The following is a 19,105-nucleotide window of genomic DNA, read 5'->3' as shown; positions in this document are numbered from 1 at the left end:
GAGATTCTCCTGCCGCAGCCTCCCAGAGTGCTGGACCACAAGTGTGCACCACCACACCTGGTTTTGAGGCTTTTTCATGAGGACCTAACTAGCACACAGCTGATTCTCACCAGGAGCGGCTGGGTGACAAAGGCACAGAAGACCACGGACAGTGACAACAGCAGCAGCCACCCCATATTCTGCACTGGAAGGAACCTGCGGGGAGGACGGGAGAGGCCATGGGGCCAAACCTGCCCCTCAGCGTGGCTCCCGGCCCCCATCATCTCTGGGAGACCCTGGCAGGAAGTGGGGCCGGGCGCACAGGTGGAGAGGGAGGCATGATGGTCACCATGGTGATAAGAGAGGCAGGACCGGAAGCTGGTGTCAGGGTCACTGGGTGTGTGGGGGCACATGGGTGGCAGAGTAGCAGGAGTGGGCGTGACTGGAGCTTCCTCTGCTCCCGAGCCCTGTGGATCCGCGTCCATGGACACATGGTGGAGGCACGGAGGCCACTGGGCACCTGCAGTCAGCAGGAAGGAGCCGGCAACGGAGCCTTGGAGATGCTGCATCTCCCCGTGGCCTGGGGACAGCTGGGTCCCCAAGCCCTGCACTGCAGGGCTGTGCTCCTGAAGCCATTGCCTCCTGGGGCGGCTTGGTACCCAGGACTCATGCAGGCCGGGTGGTGGGTGCTGACCCTTGGGGTTGGCCCAGGGCACCATTACTCCAGGAGGCAGCGGGGATGAAAGAGAAAACAGTGACGGTGATACCGGTGCTGGAGGAGACCCGAAACCACTGCCATGCACCTGTAGCCCAGAAAGCCTGTCCCCAGTCCGCTGGCCAGGGACACCAAGCCGCAGATGGTCCAGGCTGCTGCTCTTGGCCACGGTGGACGAGCCCTGTGCCCCAGGGCTACGAGTCCTTCACGGCTGTGGCTGGGGGCTGCGGGACAGCAGGATGGACGGGTGTTAAGAAATCTGGGTCTCCTGTGAGGTTAGGACCTGGCTGGGATTGGGGAGTTCTGGCCCCACAGAGCTCACCCCACACACAGCAGTGTCACCTTGGGAACCCAGAGGTCCATGGCGGCTCTGGCTGCCCACCCTGCCGGCCTCCTGCTCCAGGGCTGTGTTGCTCCCAGAGTCCATGGCTGCTGCAGGCTGCTGGAAGGACAAGGTTAGGCTGGGTTCAGTGCCCAGGTGGTCATCTGTGTCCTTGATGGTTGCCTGGGGGACAGGAATGGCGGGGTGGGGAGTGAGGAGGGAGGACAAATGTCAGACCCGGAGCCAATCCACAGGCTGTGGGCTCTGCACACATGGGGACAAGGCTGGTGGCCAGATGGGGGCTGCTCAGCCAGGGAATAAAGGGGACTCAGCCAGGAGAAGCAACGGCTGCATGGGGGCCCATGGTGGAGGCCGGGGCAGCCCAGTGCTGGGGCGGGGGGGGGGCTGGACAGGGCACTCCGAGGAGGAGCCGGAAAGAAAGCCCAGTGATCCTGGGTGCCACAGGGAAGGGCACCATCACTAGATCCCAAACCAAACTCCCCAGGACGCCGCTACCCAACATCGGAGACCTTGGAGCTCCAGAGCTGCAGGGCCCAGGAGACTGGACCCTAAGAGGACTCTGGGGGGGTCCCTGAAAACCTTCCTGCAACCCCTTCCTGCCTCCTGCCTCCACCAACTCCTCCGTGGGACCACCCGCCCATGGTGCACACCCTTGGAAATGGGCCTTCTACCTGGAGAATAGGCGGACGCACAGCAGGGTTGGCCTGGACCCTTTCCTCACCCTCCCCCCCATGAAGGACCCTGGCCACTGGACAGGACACAGATCCAGTGGCCAGCATTTCATGCTATAGAGTGGCCGCTGCCCCGAGCTACCAGTTACCTTGGAGGGTGCCTGGATGGCCGGCATCCTTCCCTGGGAATTAGGACCTGATTAGAAAACAAGAAAAAAGAAAGCCAGGTAGGTGACACACACCTGTGATCTAAGGGAAGCTGAGGCAGAAGGATCATCTTGAGTCTGAGGCCAACCTGGCCTGCATAGCCCCGTGCACATCCTAGGGGCTGACATGGACCCAGCACCCAGGTAAAGGGCTTCACAGGGCCAGGGAGACTGAGGCAGAGGGACCGGGAGCCCCTGGAAAACAAGAGTGCAGATGGGCAGTACGCAGGGAGACCATGGCTGTGTGCTGCAAACATGCACTGCTAAGACAAGAACAAGAGGAGGAGGAGGAGGGGTGAGCGCAAGGGCCCTCGAGGATCCTGAGACGGCTGGGAGCTTCTGCCCTTCCACACGTTACCTGGAGGTGCCTCCATCTGTGTCCTCATCCTGGGAGGACCCTGTGGCTCGGCTGGGTGTTCCTCAGCTCCCTGCAGAATGGGGGCGCTGGTTAGAGGGGCGATGGAGGTGCTGCCTGCAGCCCGGGGCCCGAGCAGAAGGGTCACCCTCGGACCTGGCCATATCTGAAGAGCAGCAACAGGAGCTGAGCCACGCAGGAGGCAGTGAGGGCGCACAGCAGCCCCAGGCCAAGCGTTGCAAGGGTGAGGTCCGTGGGGCCAATGTCCAGTAGGAGCTGCGACAGAGTCACGGGGCGGCGGCGTCACCACAAGGAGCCCTTTCCGGCCCTGGGTGCTCTCACACAGATGCATGTGTAGAACCAAGCCCCCTTCCTGCCTCCCCAGGCTAAAGGAGCAGAGGAAATCACTGGGTTTCCGCCTGGGCAAATGCAAGCCTGCTTTTCAGAACGTGCAGCTGGGCTGATCCTTGCTGGGATCCAAGGAGGAGTCCCCTATGCCACTGGCAGAGGGGAGGGGACATGGCCCCAGACTCCACGGCTGTGCGCAGTGGCACCACAGCTTTTCCAGGTTCCGAGATTTCCCGAGTAGGGTGGTTCCTGTCTGCCACTTTATCGAATTTCTTTATCATCTTTTTATAAACTCTACCAACATGACATTCTTTTTTTTTTTTTTTCAACATGACATTCTTAAAAAAACATTCTGAGCAGGGTGCAGTGATGCACACCTATAATTCCAGCACCCTAGGAGGCTGAGGCAGGATGATTGCAAGTTCAGGTCCAGCAATTTAGGGAGACCTTGTCTCAAAATATAAAATAGAAAGAAGTCCCAGTGTGGCGACTGTGGGCTCAATCCCTAGCGCTGCCAAAAACAAAACAAAACAAAACAAAACAAAACAAAACAAAACAAAACAAATCTACAATGTCCCCACCCCCCACCCTTCTGACACCTGGCACCTTGCACAAAGCTGTGTCCTGCTGTCCTGTGATGGACTGGATCACTGAGTTCTGACTCTGAGACAGACCTGTTGCCACATTCTCCAGCTGCACAGGGACTCTTGATCCCAGGGGAGGCCATGGTGTACCTGAGAAACCAGTCTGCACCCTTTGCCCCTAAGGTCACCCCAGGGATGCTGGGACCTGGCCAAGTGCAGGCCCACACCCTGCCCTGCAGCCCTTGCTGCATCCTGGTGGCTTCAGCCCTTCTCTGGGCACAGCACTGTGGCACGGGGAGGAACCCACCTGGCCGTGTCCTCCCGCAGTGGCCAGGGCAGTGAGGCCCATGTGGGTGCACAGCAGACAGAAGCACACAGCCAGGTGCTGCATGCGTGGGGGGCCTCGGGAGCTGGGCGGGCTGCACAGCGACAGCCAGGTGTGGCTGCTCTCCAGGGACTCTGAGAACCTGGTGCAGAAGAGCTGGGACAGAAGCAGACATCGGGCAGGTCCCTGAGGTCAGGAGATCAGGTAGGGAACAGCCGGGACCCCCTTGCCTCTGGACTTCTCCGTCCTGGCTGGCCGGCCAGGTGACACACAGCCAGCAGGAGCAGGTGGCCACCCCACAAGGCCCCTCGCTGGCTCCTACTCCCCCCCACCTCCTTGGCTCCTTGCTATGTGCAGTCCCCCCACTCCTCCTGCCAGGCCTGACCCCCACACCCCTCCACCTTGGCTCCTTGCTGTGTGCGAACCCCCCACCCAACGCCTATATGGGGGAGCAAACCAGAGCTTTCACTCAGAGCTACATCCGGCCCTTGTCATTCCCTCTTCTGAGACAGTCTTGCAAAGTCTGAGTCACTGGGTTCCCCAGGCTGAACACAAGCTCCTGCCTCAGCCTCCAGAGGGGTTTCGGGTGTGCAGCATTGCAGTCAGACTTCCTCTTCCTCGAGCTCCCGAGAGGTCTCTCACCCATGTCCTTGGCGTCCAGCGCAATCTGCACGGCCCTGCGTGCACCACGAGGTGGCTGCCCCACCGCATCCGCCCCCACAGCAGGTCCTTTGCTGCCCCTAGGACCGCACTGAATTCTGAAAGTACCAGTACAGCTCAAGAACAGCAGGTGCTGCACATTGTTCTAGAAAACACTGATCTACTGATCCACGGTGTGGATGCTGGGAAAGCAGGTCGGGGAGAAGCAAGAGCCAGTAAACCAGTCTGCATGGGAGGAGAATGTGTGATCTGTGTGCAGATCAACAAGTGAGCTAGTTCCTGGGCACAGTCACACGGCTCACAAATAAAGGAGGAGCAAAGTGCAGGTTTCTCACCAAAACGGCTGGCCAGGGAGCAGTGGGGCTGCCCTGCTGTCACGGGTGAGGCGGGCTCTTATGTGGCAGAGATTGCACAGGGAAGTCCCAGGCAAAGCAGGCCTGCCTGCGGCTTTAGGTGCTAAAGGATTCTCAAAGGGGGGATCAGAGCATACAGTGTGTGCTAAAATATTTAAAACGTTTATTACAGTGAAAAAATACATTGTCACCAGTTTCCTCAAAACCCTACTTCTTGCTTCCAACATGTTATCCCATCGGGCTGGCCACTTTCTGCAGCAGCTCTGAAGTCCTCTTTCCTGAGGGTCTTTGTGAGGTGAGAGTGTAAACACAGTGAATGTCACCACCGAGCGCCGCCCAGTGGGTCCTCACCCACCTTATCTACTGGAGCGGGCACTGCGTGATTTCCAGTTCTCTTCCAAAGTCAAACTGACTGTGAAAAGCAAATGTTTGGAATCAGTCCAGGACATCGAGGCAGTCAGGACATGGCAGCTAGAGGCCCTCGGGAAAGAGGACTCCAGAGCCGCTGCCGAAAACAGCGAGAACCTGGGATGAGTGTGCTCAAGCAAGGGGGAGCCTGAGGGGACCCTGGCCATGGGTCTTGGTCTGTAACACATGGGTTAAAATTTAAGCTCTCACCCTATTTTCTGATCACACTTTGTGTATGCCGTGGCTGACCACAGACCCATGCTCCACTGGGCCCCATTTCTCACTGAGTTAGCAGTGTCACTCCTGAACACACCCCATCACAGACCCTGGTACTTCTCGTCACCTGGCAATGGGATGCGACATAGGATAGTTATGACCTTAGTGGGTTAGATCTGCACAAGGCACTGAAAAGCCTTTATACGGGAGCTTCTGAGGCCCTGAGCCTGTTTATTTTCGAAATGTCACTTCTGTTGCCCTCAGAGGGGGATGCAGTGCTGCAAAGGTAACGCATGTGAACAGCACGCATTGCTGCACCCGTGGGTATCTTGATGGTTAACCAGGAAAAGAGCGAAGCCTTCCTGGTACTGCAAGCTTGAAATCCCAGCACCCTGGGAAGCTGAGGCAGAAGGATCACAAGTTTAAGCCCAGTCTGGGCCAGTTAGTAATTTTGAGAGACCGTCTCAAAATAAAATAATGACAAGGGCTACGGATGCAGCTCGGTGCAAAAGCCCTGGGTTCATTACTGGGCAAAAGATGAAGACAGAAAAGACCAGGACCCTGGGTTTTAGGGGGGTGTGAAGACTCAGCTGTGGCCAGTCCAGCATCCTCAGTCACGGGGCGCGGGGGCACCGGGCACCCACCTTCCTGAAGCCGAGGCCTTGGCGCAGGCAGGGCAGCTCCCGCTCCACGCGGCCATCCCCCCGACCCGCTGCCAGCCAGCACCGCGCGGGGAAGAGCCAGGCTTGGCCGGAGTGCAGCTCCTTCACTATCACGCTGTCCAGGAGCCAGCTCGGGGCCGGCCCACTGCTGTCGTGCCAGAGGCGGACCCTCCGGAGTGGGCCCAGGTAGGCAGGGGCGCTGGGGACACCAAGAGCATCATGTCAGCCAGGCAGCACGGCGCAGGGCGGGTGGCAACTCGCCGACCCTGCACAGCCGCCCACGTGGTAACTTCTGGAAGGGACAGGCCATGCATTTCCAGGGCAGGACAAGGCTGTGGGTGCTCTGGGTGCTGCTGGTCACTGATCTTGTAGGGGCCCAGCTATGTGTGCTCAGGACACACAGCCAAGGGACAGAGCTCAGTGCTACCTTGTTCCCGGGGGTCTCGGGACACAGTACCGGTCATTAGAGTATCTACAGCTTGGGATCTCACGGCAGAATAACAACCTCTGTTATTGGCTTAGGGTTTGTGACAATCACCCCAGTCCTGATGGCCTCTTTACCGAGTCACGGGTTGGAATATTCTAGAATACCTCAGGATAAAGGTGTGCCTGGAATTCCTTTTGAACAGGGTTTTCTCTGGACAGCAGAGTTCTCTGGTTTCTGAAAGTCCATTCTCGCCACATAAAACAATGAAAACCTCAAAACAGACAGGGTGAGAGGTCAGGGGTGAAAGGTCAGGGTGAAAGGTCGGTGGTTACCTCCCATAGGACCCCTTTGGGCAGAGTTTCCCACACTCCCTTTTCTTCTCTGTCCACAGACCCCATGCGCCACCCTCTGTGGAGCTAGGGGACCGGAGTCCCCACAAGGCCTTTCCAGGGACCCCAGGAGACCAGATGTAGGGCCCAATTGGGCCAGGTGGTTCCTCACACATCTGACCCAAAAGTCAAGGTGCCTCTGGGCATCTGCCCATCTCAGGAGGGAAGGATGAGGGTGGGGCAGTTTCCTGGCCCTGTGGCCCTGGAGGGGGTACCATGGGGTGCACCTCGGGGACATGATCTCTGTGTGGTCTTGTGGAGTCCCCTGCCTCCCCCGCAGACAGACACCGCTGGCTTCTGAAATGCTCTCCCATCCCAAGACACCACCATGTTACCCTGAGTGACCTGTGCGCCCTGTTTCCTCACTCGCTGTGTTTAGTTCACTGGGGTCTGGGTTTGTGTCTGAGTGAAGCAAGGTTGGACAGGATGCTTTCCCATAGAGCATCACCCCAGCCATGGGCATATGAATGAGACTTACTTCACATGACTATCGTAACTATTATAGGTCAACCTGAGAGAAAGGCCACGCAGAAATACAGGCTGGGATCCATAAATGTGTGCTGACATTTTAGCGACATTTCTCACTTTTAAAATTTTTTGGTGCCAGGGATTAAACCCAAGACCTGCATGCTGAACTACATCTCCAGCCCTTAAAAAAATTGGTTTTAAAATTTTTGAGGCAGAATCCTGCTAAGTTGCCCAGGCTGGGTTCAAACTTCCAACCCTCCTGTCTCGGCCTCCCAGAGTGCTGGGACACAGGCGTCAGGCCCATACCCGGCTGCCATGGAGGTTCTGGGCCTGCTTGATGAGTTTACTGCGAGGCTCCGCAGCCTGCGGCAGTGATGGCACCATCTTGTCCCAGGTTACTTGGTAGAGAGGGGACCTCCGCTTTACAGGGTGACCCTGCAACCTTTCCTGCTGAGCATCTACCAAGCTTCCTAGGTGCTCCTGGTGGCTCTCATGAGCCCAGTGACCCGAGAACCTCAGACAGCCACCACCTACTGGCTTCTGGGCGCTGGTAGGTCCCGGATACCACCTATTTCTCCACCACCCCAGGCCCTCTCCACACAGCTCCTCAGAGAACAGAGCTGCCCCTGGTCAGGGAGAGCCCTGGGTGGCTCTGCTGCCAGTCTCAGCCCTGCCTCCTCCCACCATAGCCTTGTGGCTGCACTCCACGGGGACACTGGGAAGAGGGAGGGGTGGAGCTGGTGACAGATGAGGTCCTGCATGTGCCGGAAAGGGCGGCCCCGTCTTAGCCAGGAATACGAAGGCCCTGCTGGTGACAGTGACCACACAATCAGCTGGACAGCTGCATCATCACATGGCCACCCCAGGAGCCCCACTCACCCTGGAGGTGAACTGCACTGGCGCCCAGAAGCTGGTGTCCACGACGACCGCGTAGGGCAGGTGTCCGGGCGGCATGGCTGCCTGCAGGAAGATGCAGTCAGCTTTCCTTTCCGAGCGCAGAGCTGCAAGCCTGCTTTTCACTACTGTGAGCCCACAGAGGACCATGAGGACCACCACACACATGCCGGGAAGCAGGTTTCCTGGGTGACTGCAGAGAAAGGGAGAGAAATAAGGAACGCTGGTCATGCAACGGACACCTGGGGGACATCACTGCTACCAGACCACAAGACGGCCCTCCCTGCCTTCAGGGGCTCCTTTCCATTCCATTCTCTTCTTTTCCTTTTCCTATTCTGTCCTTTCCCCTCTCTCTCCTCTCTTGGGGTACGGGAAATTAAACAAGGTTCTTCACACCAAACAACCTCCTCAGTCCTTTTTTAATTTTCTGCTTTGAAACAGGGTCACCTTGAGTCCCTAACTTGCTGGGGCTAGGCTCAGACTTGCAATCCTCCTGCCTCAGCCTCCCAGGGTGTGCCATGGTGCCCAGGGTCGAGATATATTTTCAAATGTGGGCCACAGGCTGAGTAGGCAGCAGGAGCTTCTGGAGACATGGCTACCTGTGGTCAGTGACCAACACCTCATGGCCAGTACACTAGAACGGATGGGCCTGTTGTGCACCAGTCTCTGTAGCTCCTGGTCTCATTGTGCTGATGGAGAACCAGTGACACGACACAGGCAGGGTGCCCCTGACCCGAGGGTGCAATGATGCCTGATCCAAGCAGAGCCAGCTGGGGGCCGACAGCTGGCAGGGTTCATGTTACCTGCTGTTGGTCATGGCTCCGTTGCTGGCCTCTGCGGGTTAAGCTGCCCTGGACCCAGTGACATGCAAGGACCCACAGAATGGTGTCCATGTATCCCTTGCACTGGGACCTTAACATGGTAAGGTGTCCTTCTGGACTGTAGCCTCTAGATTGCTGCTAAGATCCCCTCGGGAGGCCCTGGATCTGTGCTGCCCAGGGGACTTAGGTCCCTTGCCTCACTCACCTTTGACCCCGTCTGGTGCTGGCTGCAGCCCGGCTGCCAACTACCTGTCCCTGGTCCTTTCAGTCAGGCAGGACGAGCTTACCATGGGTGCCTGCTCATCCCTAAACTCCAGCTGCCCCATTCGCCAGGAATCTCTTAGGGTCAGGCCCAATGTCCCTGTCCCTGCTCTGCTGGACTTCCGCCTGGATGGCCCAGAGCTGTTCCCTGCCCCGTCATTTACCCCTCTAGCCCTGACCTTCGGTGGCCAGGAGCATCCTGGGGCTGGCTTCTCCTGAGTTGTCACCAACATCGGACCCAACAAGTAGATACTGCCGAGGCTGGGTGGGGACACAACTAGTGCTTGACACCCCGGGAAACACAGACCTGACCTTGTGAGTTACACGGCAAATGTTGCCAGAACCTGCAGGCCGGGCTGGGTGTCAAACCTGGGGGGGCAGGAGGGAAGGACAGGGAGGGCCCAATACCTGAGGTGGCCTTGGACTCACCCCCATTTCAAACTCTGAGTGCTGTCATACCATGGAGCACAGCTGCTACAAAACCAGGGTGTGTTTAAAGTCTACTGTTTAAAATAGGGTATTGTCAGGAATTTATCTCAGTGGTGTAAGTGCCTGCCTGGCAAGCACGAGGTTGTGAATTCAATCCCCGGTACAAATAAAATAAAATAAATAAATAAAATAAAATAAATTTAAAAAAATAAGATACTTCTGCTGGGCGTGGTGGCTCACGCCTATAATCCCAACATTTGGGAGGTTGAGGTGGGAAGGTGGCTACAAATTTGAGACCAGCCTGGGCTACAAAGTGAGGCCAGCCTGAACTGCATAGCCAGACCCTGTCTCAAAAAGACAAACAAAACAAAACAAAACAAAACAAAAACCCTATTAAATAAATAACTAAATAAATAAAATGGGATACTTCTGAAAGACAAGGAGGGAGGTGTCACTAAGCAGGCCATGACCCTAAGGATGAACCAGGACACGTGGACTGGGTGGCATCACTGTGTGTGCAGACCCGAGCGATAACAACGGACCAGATTCATGCTGGACTGAAGCTAGGTTTCACAGAAGAATGCTGATTTTCTTCTGCTTATGAATCTCATGCTGGGAGGTGGAAATACAGACTGACAACTAAGTATAATAGTCACAGGCAACGATCTCCTTCCAGTCATGCTCAACAGCTAAAGAAAACGTGGTGGTACCACAGAGTACTACTCAGCTATGAAGAAGGCCACGCTTGCATTGTCTGCACCCGAGCCCACGACGCTGAGGGAAACACACCAGATACACAGGTTTCAACGGTACACGGACCTGAGGAACCTCCAGTACAATGACTAACAGAGCAAAGCAAAAGGCAGATAACAAGAAACAGGGAGGATCTTCTGCAAATGGACCAGGAGATGGCAGAGTGGGAAGGGAGGAGGGCAGGACCCCAGGAAGGATGGAGATGAACACACAACACGGAAGGCAAACACGTACTTGTAAAATAAAGATAAAACAGATCAAAGCAGGGACTCCGACATCGAGCCTCTCCTTGGTCATGCGCTGGAGTCTCAGCAGGCAGCCACACCATGAGGGAACTCACCCCTGCCCCTGGGAGACGTCATTGACTTCGAAGCTGGAGTTCAGCGGCCTCCGAAGGATGGAGAAGGGCGCAAAGCGATCATAGCTGGGAGGGAGAGTGGGTGACATCGTCAGAGGTGGCCCCAGGGGCTCTCACAGGGCTCTGGAAGCTCCAAAGGAAGGTGAATTCCAATCTGAAGCCCCAGCTGCGGGGGGGGGGTGACAGTGTCTAACCTGGGGGGGAGGGGCTGCCTTGGTGGCCCTTCTGACTTGTGGGACCAGGTTGTAGCTATGTCCCAGCTATGGACCCAGATGTCAGAGGGCACCCGGGGCCCGGCAGCCCCTCAGGGTGGGGACAGCTCCTTCTGGACACCCTGGGCACAGCCTCAGGGCCTCACACTGCTGCCCTGGCCTATATCTTGCTTCAGGGACAAAGCCCTGCAGCTGGTGACCACGACCACTGCCATCAACAAGCCTCAAGGGAGGTAAAGCCTTCTCACCCTGCTGCCCTGAGAGCAGCTCCCTGAGCGTTTACCTCCTCCCCAGGCTCTCGGGGGGGGGGGCAACTGAGGGGGACCCACTGCAGTACTGGGCTGGGACCCACTGGCGTGACTGGCACCATGTGGCCACAGACGGGAGACAGAGGAAGCCAAGAGCAGTGATGGATGTCACCGAGACGGCGCCCTCTGCACTCATGCCCTCCTACAGGAAACCCCTGGTGCTTTAACATGATTTCTGTCTCAGATGCCTGTTACTGTTAACCCCTGTCTCGGCAAGAGTCAGGTCAACAAAAGCCCTGAGTCAAGCCTCTGGTAGAGTTGTTAACTTTGCTCCTGACAGTAAAGAGTTCCCAGCTCGGACCATGACTCGGACACAGGCGAGGCCGATGGCTGGGGTCTGAGCAAAGATGACTCCTGCCCACAGCTCACAGTCTGTGAGCCTGGCCCTGAGGTGGGGTGTGGGTCCCCCCAAAAGAGGTGGGGTGGCGATGACCCGTGACTCTGCCTCCCAAAAGGCGCTGGCTGCCCAAGTTTCTAGGTTCCAGTCCCTGCTGAACCTCAGCCCCCTTTTCTCCCCAGCGGCCCGCACCTGCAGTTCACTCTGTCGGGAAAGGTCCCTGCCCGAGGTGGGGAGCGCCCCGACTGCCAGTCTCTCTGATCCCAAAACAGGCACCGGAGCCACTGGAAGCGGAGGGTGTAGTTCACTGCGCCCATGAAATGCCTGTTCAGGGCTCTTTTGTCATAGTCAGCGTCCAGTAAGGACAGATATCCCACATCGGCTCCTGAAGGAAAAAAGATAGAAAAAGGGGCCACCGGGGGTTTGCGAGAGGCGGGCCCACTGGGACTCACACTCTGCACAGCCCAGGAAGACGTGAGCAGAACCTGGGAGAGGTGGGACCAGGCAGGGCACAGGGCCACATGCATGAGGGGTCCCGGTGACCTGGCTTGACAGGGGCTATGCTTGCCGAGGGGCTGGGGACCTCACAAGTGTCTGTGGGAAGCGTCTGTCCACACGGATGTCCAGGTCACCAACTAAGGAAACTCAGCACAAGAAGGCGTCCCGACCACCAACCTGGCCCAGCAGCGGCCGGGGCGTAAACTCGCAGGCTCCGAGCATCCCAGGAGTGGGTCTTTTGCACCAGGAAGTCCGAGGGGCTGGGCCTCCTGGAGAAGCTGGGGACAGAGTGGAGCGGTGGTCTCGCCTCTGCCCCTCTCGCCCTGAGCGCCTGAGTCACACAATGGGCGTTCTTCTCACTGCAAGGTGGCAGTATGGGCCCAACACACCAGAGCAGCATGTGGTGGCACCTGCCTGGCATCCCAGCACTCGGGAGGCTGAGGCAAAGAGGGTGCTATGAGTGTGAGGCCAGACTGGCTGCATAACGAGTTCAAAGCCTGCCTGAACTACACAGTGAGACCCTGACTCAAAAACAGAGCTACATAAAAGAAACAGAAATGGTGGATGTGCTCATCCATGGCACCAACTGGCCTCGTGATGAAAATGTCTACATAACTTGCAATGAAAAATTAAAACATCAGTTCATACAGGAAGAAGAACCAGCATGGAACAGGCCCAAGGGCTCCAGGCTAGGCCGGGCCGTGCATGTCTATAATCCCAGTGCTCTGAGGCACCGAGGCAGGAGGATGGTGAGCCCAAGTCTGGCCTGGCCTGGCCGGGTCAGTGAAACCCCGTCTCAGAACAAAAGTGGAATGTAAAAAGGGCCAGGAGGCAACTGAGTGCAAAGGCCTGGGCTTGGACATGTGAAGGCCTGGCTCAGGGCAGATGGAGAGTGGCCGGTGGGCAGGATTAGTCCATGTGCCAGGCTTCTGTGTGGCATGTGTGTGACAACAGCCCTGGAGTCCCCTGTGGATTTCTGGAGGACCTATCTAGACCAGCAGGCGCAGGTGGATAGCCGAGCTTTCTGCCTCAGAGCAGAGGTGACGCAGGCCTGCCTGTCCCGGGGGGACTCAGCCACCCAAACCTGCTACAGAAGTTACAATAGTGGCCCTGCCCCCCCCCAATGATGAGCCCCAGTACCCATCCAGAGCTCCTTCCCACAGCCCCAGGGACCCCAGAGAGGAAGATGGATCACACACCAATGGATCAATATATGTGGATAGACTCGAAAACACATTCTCCACTCAGAAAAGAAAGGAAATAAGAGAAACCCTCTGGCCCCTATGGATTCTAAATGAGATCACACATGATCACAAATGGAGATCAACCTCCATTTGTCCAGCACTCAGAGACAGACTAGCAACAAGCCTCCTGCTCATTATTAAACCTCACAAAGGAAAAAGGCTGCTTTGCTAAATAACAAAATATATCACGTAATTTCTTTTGACAATAACCTGCTTAATTAATACTTTAAAAACAGTTTACCTCACTGGTTTGTTCATAAAACATTTCTTTTTAGCAAGAAATTTCGCACCCACATGTGGAGCCTCACACAGTGAGCCCTGGGGAAGGGCCCGGTGTTGGGAGGCTCTAAAGCACCTGAGTTACAGGGAGCAGCGGGGCTCCTGGGAGGCCAAGGGAGGCTGGCACGGTGACCTCAGGGACAGGGCGTCCTGCTGCCATACCCTCTCCCCGTGGCAGTGCCCAAGCGCACCTGAGGAGCAGCAGCACAGGAAATGCTCTGGTCTCAGGCTCGGCAAACTCAATGCGTATCTGCAGCACCTCGTGGGGGTGCTGAGCCAGCCCTGCAAACCGGTGCACATTTACCCGGTCCTGATGCAGCACAAAGGGGCCTTCGCAGGTGCTGTGGTCCTGCCATGGAGGAGAAAATGAGCTGAGCGAGAGCTGCTGGAAAGATAAATGCCTCAGAAGGCAGCCACCCGCCTTGAGGGGGCAGCAACAGCAGGGACGGCCACCCTCACCTGTTCATCTGCAAACTCCACGGTCACGGGGGTCTCCAGCCGTCGCCTGGGGATAGGGCTTCTGCTGAGGCAGCTGTAGAGGGTCAGGTCCACGACGCTGCCCACCTAGGCAAGCAGAGGCCATCGAAGAAAGAGAGGCAGCCACTGACTCAGAGAACCGAGGTCCCCTCCCAGGAAACGGTCCTGTTACCCAGGAACCAGGAAAGAGTCCTGCTTAGATTTTCTCAAAGCTCGTGCCAGGGGCCCTGCTGTGGGCACACACTCAACCCAGCTGCTCTTTGCATCCCCAAAGCCTGTACCTGGCTGGCGGCCGGGCCCCCGGGGTACGGGCTCTTCCTGAAGAGCATGAGCTGGCTGATGTAGCACGGACTCTGTGTTTCCTTGCTGGCAGGACTGAGCCCGGCCAGGTCCCCAGGCAGGTGCACCAGGATGGGGCCCAGGCTCTGCGTGGAGCCTCGAGGATCATGATGACGAAGGACCCGGAACTCTATTTGCCCAGCACTCAGGGACAGCTGCTGCCCGGGGCTCAGAGACAGCACACCCTAACACAGAGCATGGGATCAGACACTTGCAAGGCAGAGGAGAGGGTCATTCTGAATGCAGGCTAAGGGAGAGATGGGAATCACTTCCCATGGTGCCAGGCATGGGGGTGCATGCCGGTAATCCAAGCACTCTGGCAGGCTGAGACAGTAGTGTCTCAAGTTTGAGCCCAACCTGAACAACTTCGCAACTGAGTGAGATGCTGTCTCCAAATAAAAAACACAAGAAGACTGGGGTACAGCTCAGTACAAGGACCCAGGGTTCAATCCCCGCTACACACCCAGCTGTCAAGGTGGCCTGTCTGAAGTTAGATCAGCCCGAGCAAAGAACCTGATATGGGAACACAACAGCAGATAACAGATAACTGGAAAGTGTTCTCTTTCCTGGCACAATCACTGTGACATCTTCATGTTTAAACAGCTGCTTCTTGGGAGTCCCAGCCCATCTGTAGAGAGTGTTAATGACGAGCTTATTTTTTAAACCCAAAGGCTCAAGTCCCGGCCCAGGATGGTAAATACCCAGTGATGCTTTTCAGCGCGCCAGTGTGTCCTGAGCACCACAGACTCCCACAGAACACAGATTTGCCATCTAATGTCCCAAGTAGTTGGGCAATCAACACCTAAATAAACCAGCAGGCCGGGACCACGGGAAGGGGAGGAAGCTGTGTGCTAATCACTGCTCTGGAAAAACGTCGGCTGTTTCCTAGGCTGAAGAGGAAAACACTTGAGATAATTTCCTGTAACCAGAGCACAAGTAAGGCACATTTTTAGTAGAGATCAGCAGGATTCCCTGTCTTTTCTTCCCTTTCTCTCTCTCTCTCCTTTCTTTTTTCTCTTTCCTTCTCTGTATCTTTTCTTTCTTTTTCCCTCCATCTCTCTCTTTTCTCCTTCCCCCTTTATCCCCCCTTTCTTTCTCTCTTTCATACTGGAAATCGAACCCAGGATCTTTGCACTGGGCTGCACCTCTGGCCCTTTCCCTATTTTTTGTTCTGAGATAAGATCTCACTAAGTTGCCCTGGCTTTGCTCAAACTTTTGGATCTCCTGCCTCAGCCTCCCAGAGTGCTGGGATTACAGGTGTGCATTTTAATTAATTAAAATTTAATTAATTTTAAATTAATGCGCCTAAGAAATCATTTGCATTATTTTCACCATCACTCAAAAAACAGAATAAATGATGGGATAAATGATGTTTTTCAAACTCACACACCTTCCCAAATATTCAAACAAAAACCTGTCATCACTGGGGACCTGACACTGAACACACATACTGAAAGTCCCAAACAGAAGCTTCCAAAGAGCAAGCTGCTTCCCAGAATCCTGAACACAGCTCCTCGGAAACTGATTCTGCTTCCGGCTGTGGGGCATGATTCCACATGGGCTCAAAAGGGGAGGCGGACTGCGGCAGTGTCGCTGCTGTTGCGTCTGTCTGTGGTTTGGTGCTGGGGATCGAACCAGGGCCTTTACATACTCTGCACTCTCTGCCCCTGGGCCAAGCCTCAGTTGCAGCTGGGAGGAATCTTCCTGGTACCAAGGGTTGAAGTGGGGGCTTTGCACTGAGCTACACACACCCACCTCTGCCCCCTTGTACAACTTTGAGATGGGGTCTGGCTCAGTCACCAAGTTTCCTAGGTTGGTTCCAGCTTGCCACCCTCCTGCCTCAGCCTCCATTACAGGCCTGAGCCATACCTCTGACCCTTTACGACTTCATTTTTCTGGCCTGAGAAAAAGTCTCACTTACGAGCAGCACCTCCGAGATGACCTTCAGGCCTTCTTCTCGCATATAGTTCTGATGCCTCGATTTCCCGGGCTCGGAGGCCTCCAGGACTCCGGAGATGAGAAGGATGAGCTCAAGCCCCAGGCCTCTGTCACCCACAGTTCTCCCTGTGAGCTGGGCTGGGTCTTGAAGGAGCATCCGGGTGAATCTGAGGATGCGCGTTGCAGTTGGAAGCCTGAGCTGTGGGCGACAGGGCATGCGTGACACATGTCCCAGCCTGGGTTAGATGCTCTGGCTAGTCACAGTCACAGAGCAGGTGGGCTGCTGAGTTCAGGGTCGAGAGAGAGGCCGACCCCACGTTTGGTCTGGTTTCCCATGCTCTGCTCCCCGATGCTCTGATGACTGAGGACAGTGAAGGTCCTTCACACCAAGTCCCGGTGCTGGGAGACACTGCCTGGTTTGAACCCAAAGTCACCTCACAAACTCTGTCACAAATCGGCCCTGACCTCCTTTCCCAGCCTCTCTCCATCACCCATGAACATGCTACAAGGTGTGACTGAGAAAATACGGGGAATGCTTAGTTTAAAAAATCACTACAGTAGGAGCTGCCTTGCCACGAATCTTCCTCAGAAGCCTCCTCCACTTCGATACACTAACCCTCCCTTCTTGCACTTTCTGGATCCTTCTGGAGTCCTTTTCCTGGGTGTCCTGGCCACCTCGATGCCCTGAACTGACTCAAAACGTTTCCCTTTCATGGCCATTTTGACTCTGAGGTACGGCCAGTGGTCACACAGTGCCAGATCTGGTGACTGAGGTGAAAAAGGATGCAGGGGCTCATTTCTACAAGCTGCCTTTCTGTTGGCAGCAGCATTCAGGGTATTTGTGATCCCACCTTGGAAAGACCCTCAGGAAAGAAGACTCCAGAGCTGCTTTAGAAACGGCGAGGACGATGGGACCTGTGTGTTTGAACTGAGAAGAGATTTTGAGGGGGATTCATGGTGATGTGGCTCTGACTCTGTTTTTACGATTTAAATATTCACACTATTTTTCAGGCAACCTTGCATTTCTAATCCAAGTATCACAACATAACTATAGACTGTAAATCTGTTTTACAAGAACTGATCACAGGCCTCAAGATTGGGCAAAAAAAATGAGGAAGATTCTCTGGAAAGAAGTAGCATGTACCTTGATTGGAAGGCTTATGAGGTTCCTCAGTGTAAGCACAGAGTCAATCATTTCTTCCTGAATGGTAGAAACAAGCAAACAAAATAGTAACAAATAGGACAGATGAATTATTAGCATAGCTGTGGCTTGCTGTGCAGAAGCAGCAGACCACATGCTTCCCAGTGAAGACAGAGCACAGAGTGACTTTCTCAAGCAAGAGTGTGACCTTGATCCTGAGCTTCCCCCAGCCTAGCATCTGTCCTCCTTCTGTGCCCACCAGTGTCCCCATCAAGGTATGGACATAAGTGGGAGGGGTCGAGAGAACAGAACTATGGAAAACTTCGTAAAAACAGCAGAGGACGAGGCGGGAAGAAAACCATCCATTCAAGCAAAGCATCCTCGCAATTACAGTGAGCAGGAGGGACCTCTGTGGGGGTGAATGTCTGCAGTGACCACAGTAAGGCAGCTGCAGAGATGTCACGAGCAGGTGTAGCTACCTCAGAATACATGACCATCTCTTACGAAGCTGTGCAAAGTCAGGACTGATGTTCTAGGACACTGTTTGCTATGGTTTAGGTCTAGGATGTTCCCATTGAAATCCCAAGTGTGCAGGATTGGGGCTCATGGAAGGTGATCATGGGGTGCTATACTTGGCAATGGACAGATCCGTGACGAGCCCACAGTTAGCCGTGGGTCCTTGTTGGCAGAGTTGGTCACTGGGGGCTGTGTCCTTTGAGCATGCATCTCCTTTCCCAGCTCCTCCCCTCTCTCCTGCTTCCTGGCTGCCCTGACGGAAGCAGCGTTTCTCCCTGAGGCCCTTCCGCCATGCTTCTTCTGCTGCCCATGGACTAAACCCCCTGCACTGTGAACCCATTAGACCTCTGCTTCTAAGTTGTGAGTATAAGGTATCGCGTCTCAACAACAGGCAAGCCAAGACATCGCTGCTAACAAGACAAGAACAGATTAGATTTATGTTACTCTGCCTTGTAGAAATGGTAGCAGAATTATGCATAATAATGATGGACTTTTTTCTTTCCTAAACCAGCGGCACTCATTGGAGAGATGTATCAACAGGGGAGAGAGGGTGGGAGACACACCGGTGCCAACCCAGTGTCCTTTCTTGCCTGTGGTTCTTACCCATGACCCCTTGCACATGAGCCAACCAAGCCCAAGCCTTCTGACCAGGTCTCGGCTCACAGACACAGACACCTTAGCTCCAGGCCCTACCTGATCTGCAACAGCTGATTGGCACACTGCAGAAATCAGCATGTCCTGCATCGGTGACCACCAGTCACAGGAAGTGCTTGTGTCCTCCTTAGCCAAGCGACTCAGGATGCTGGTCAGCATGGCGACATAGTTCCTGCTCTCCGAGTCACTCCCCATCAGCTGGAGGGTGGACAGGTTCCTCAGGCTGGAGCTGTACCTGAAGGAAACCCAAGAGTCATTGCGGCTGTCACCGCCACTGCTAAGCTCTTCACCCCACCTGCTGAGACGGGGGTGCAGTCTGATCTTCATGGTGGGCAGAGAAGAGAAAGATGCAATTGGGAGTCGGTCTGGGCAGAGGAAGCTCTAACTTTACACCCAAGTCCAGTCCAGCCCCTTAGCTCTGAGCCGGAAAGGCACAAAAACCCAGACAGACAGGCACAGAAGCACCATCGCCAGTGAGGACCCAGAGTCCAAAATCCAGGATGCCAGCCATGGGGGCTGCCGCTGGCTGATGTTCCA

At 55.5% G+C, this 19,105-nt stretch overlaps 1 protein-coding gene across 1 annotated transcript in view; it reads right to left on the bottom strand.

The window, feature by feature from the left end:
* Positions 1 to 19,105, bottom strand: part of Pkd1l1 (polycystin 1 like 1, transient receptor potential channel interacting) — a 65,472-nt gene that overhangs the window by 18,680 nt on the left and 27,687 nt on the right. The window contains exons 19-35 of the mRNA XM_063233622.1: positions 18,608 to 18,803; positions 17,402 to 17,458; positions 16,241 to 16,456; positions 14,262 to 14,504; positions 13,957 to 14,067; positions 13,695 to 13,852; positions 12,158 to 12,258; positions 11,675 to 11,867; positions 10,608 to 10,691; positions 7,989 to 8,196; positions 6,417 to 6,523; positions 5,808 to 6,024; positions 3,509 to 3,682; positions 2,426 to 2,545; positions 1,037 to 1,199; positions 783 to 918; positions 111 to 195 (exon numbers count right to left, since the gene is read on the bottom strand). Coding sequence (XP_063089692.1) covers positions 111 to 195; positions 783 to 918; positions 1,037 to 1,199; positions 2,426 to 2,545; positions 3,509 to 3,682; positions 5,808 to 6,024; positions 6,417 to 6,523; positions 7,989 to 8,196; positions 10,608 to 10,691; positions 11,675 to 11,867; positions 12,158 to 12,258; positions 13,695 to 13,852; positions 13,957 to 14,067; positions 14,262 to 14,504; positions 16,241 to 16,456; positions 17,402 to 17,458; positions 18,608 to 18,803 — 2,569 coding nt within the window. The remainder of the gene's footprint in view (positions 1 to 110; positions 196 to 782; positions 919 to 1,036; positions 1,200 to 2,425; positions 2,546 to 3,508; positions 3,683 to 5,807; positions 6,025 to 6,416; positions 6,524 to 7,988; positions 8,197 to 10,607; positions 10,692 to 11,674; positions 11,868 to 12,157; positions 12,259 to 13,694; positions 13,853 to 13,956; positions 14,068 to 14,261; positions 14,505 to 16,240; positions 16,457 to 17,401; positions 17,459 to 18,607; positions 18,804 to 19,105) is intronic.

Source organism: Cavia porcellus, unplaced genomic scaffold (assembly GCF_034190915.1).
Source record: "Cavia porcellus strain 051 isolate PalLab524CR breed Dunkin Hartley unplaced genomic scaffold, mCavPor4.1 scaffold_23, whole genome shotgun sequence".
Taxonomy (NCBI): domain Eukaryota; kingdom Metazoa; phylum Chordata; class Mammalia; order Rodentia; family Caviidae; genus Cavia; species Cavia porcellus.
Note: the sequence above shows the minus strand (reverse complement) of the source record. Positions and strands in the feature narration are given on the sequence as shown.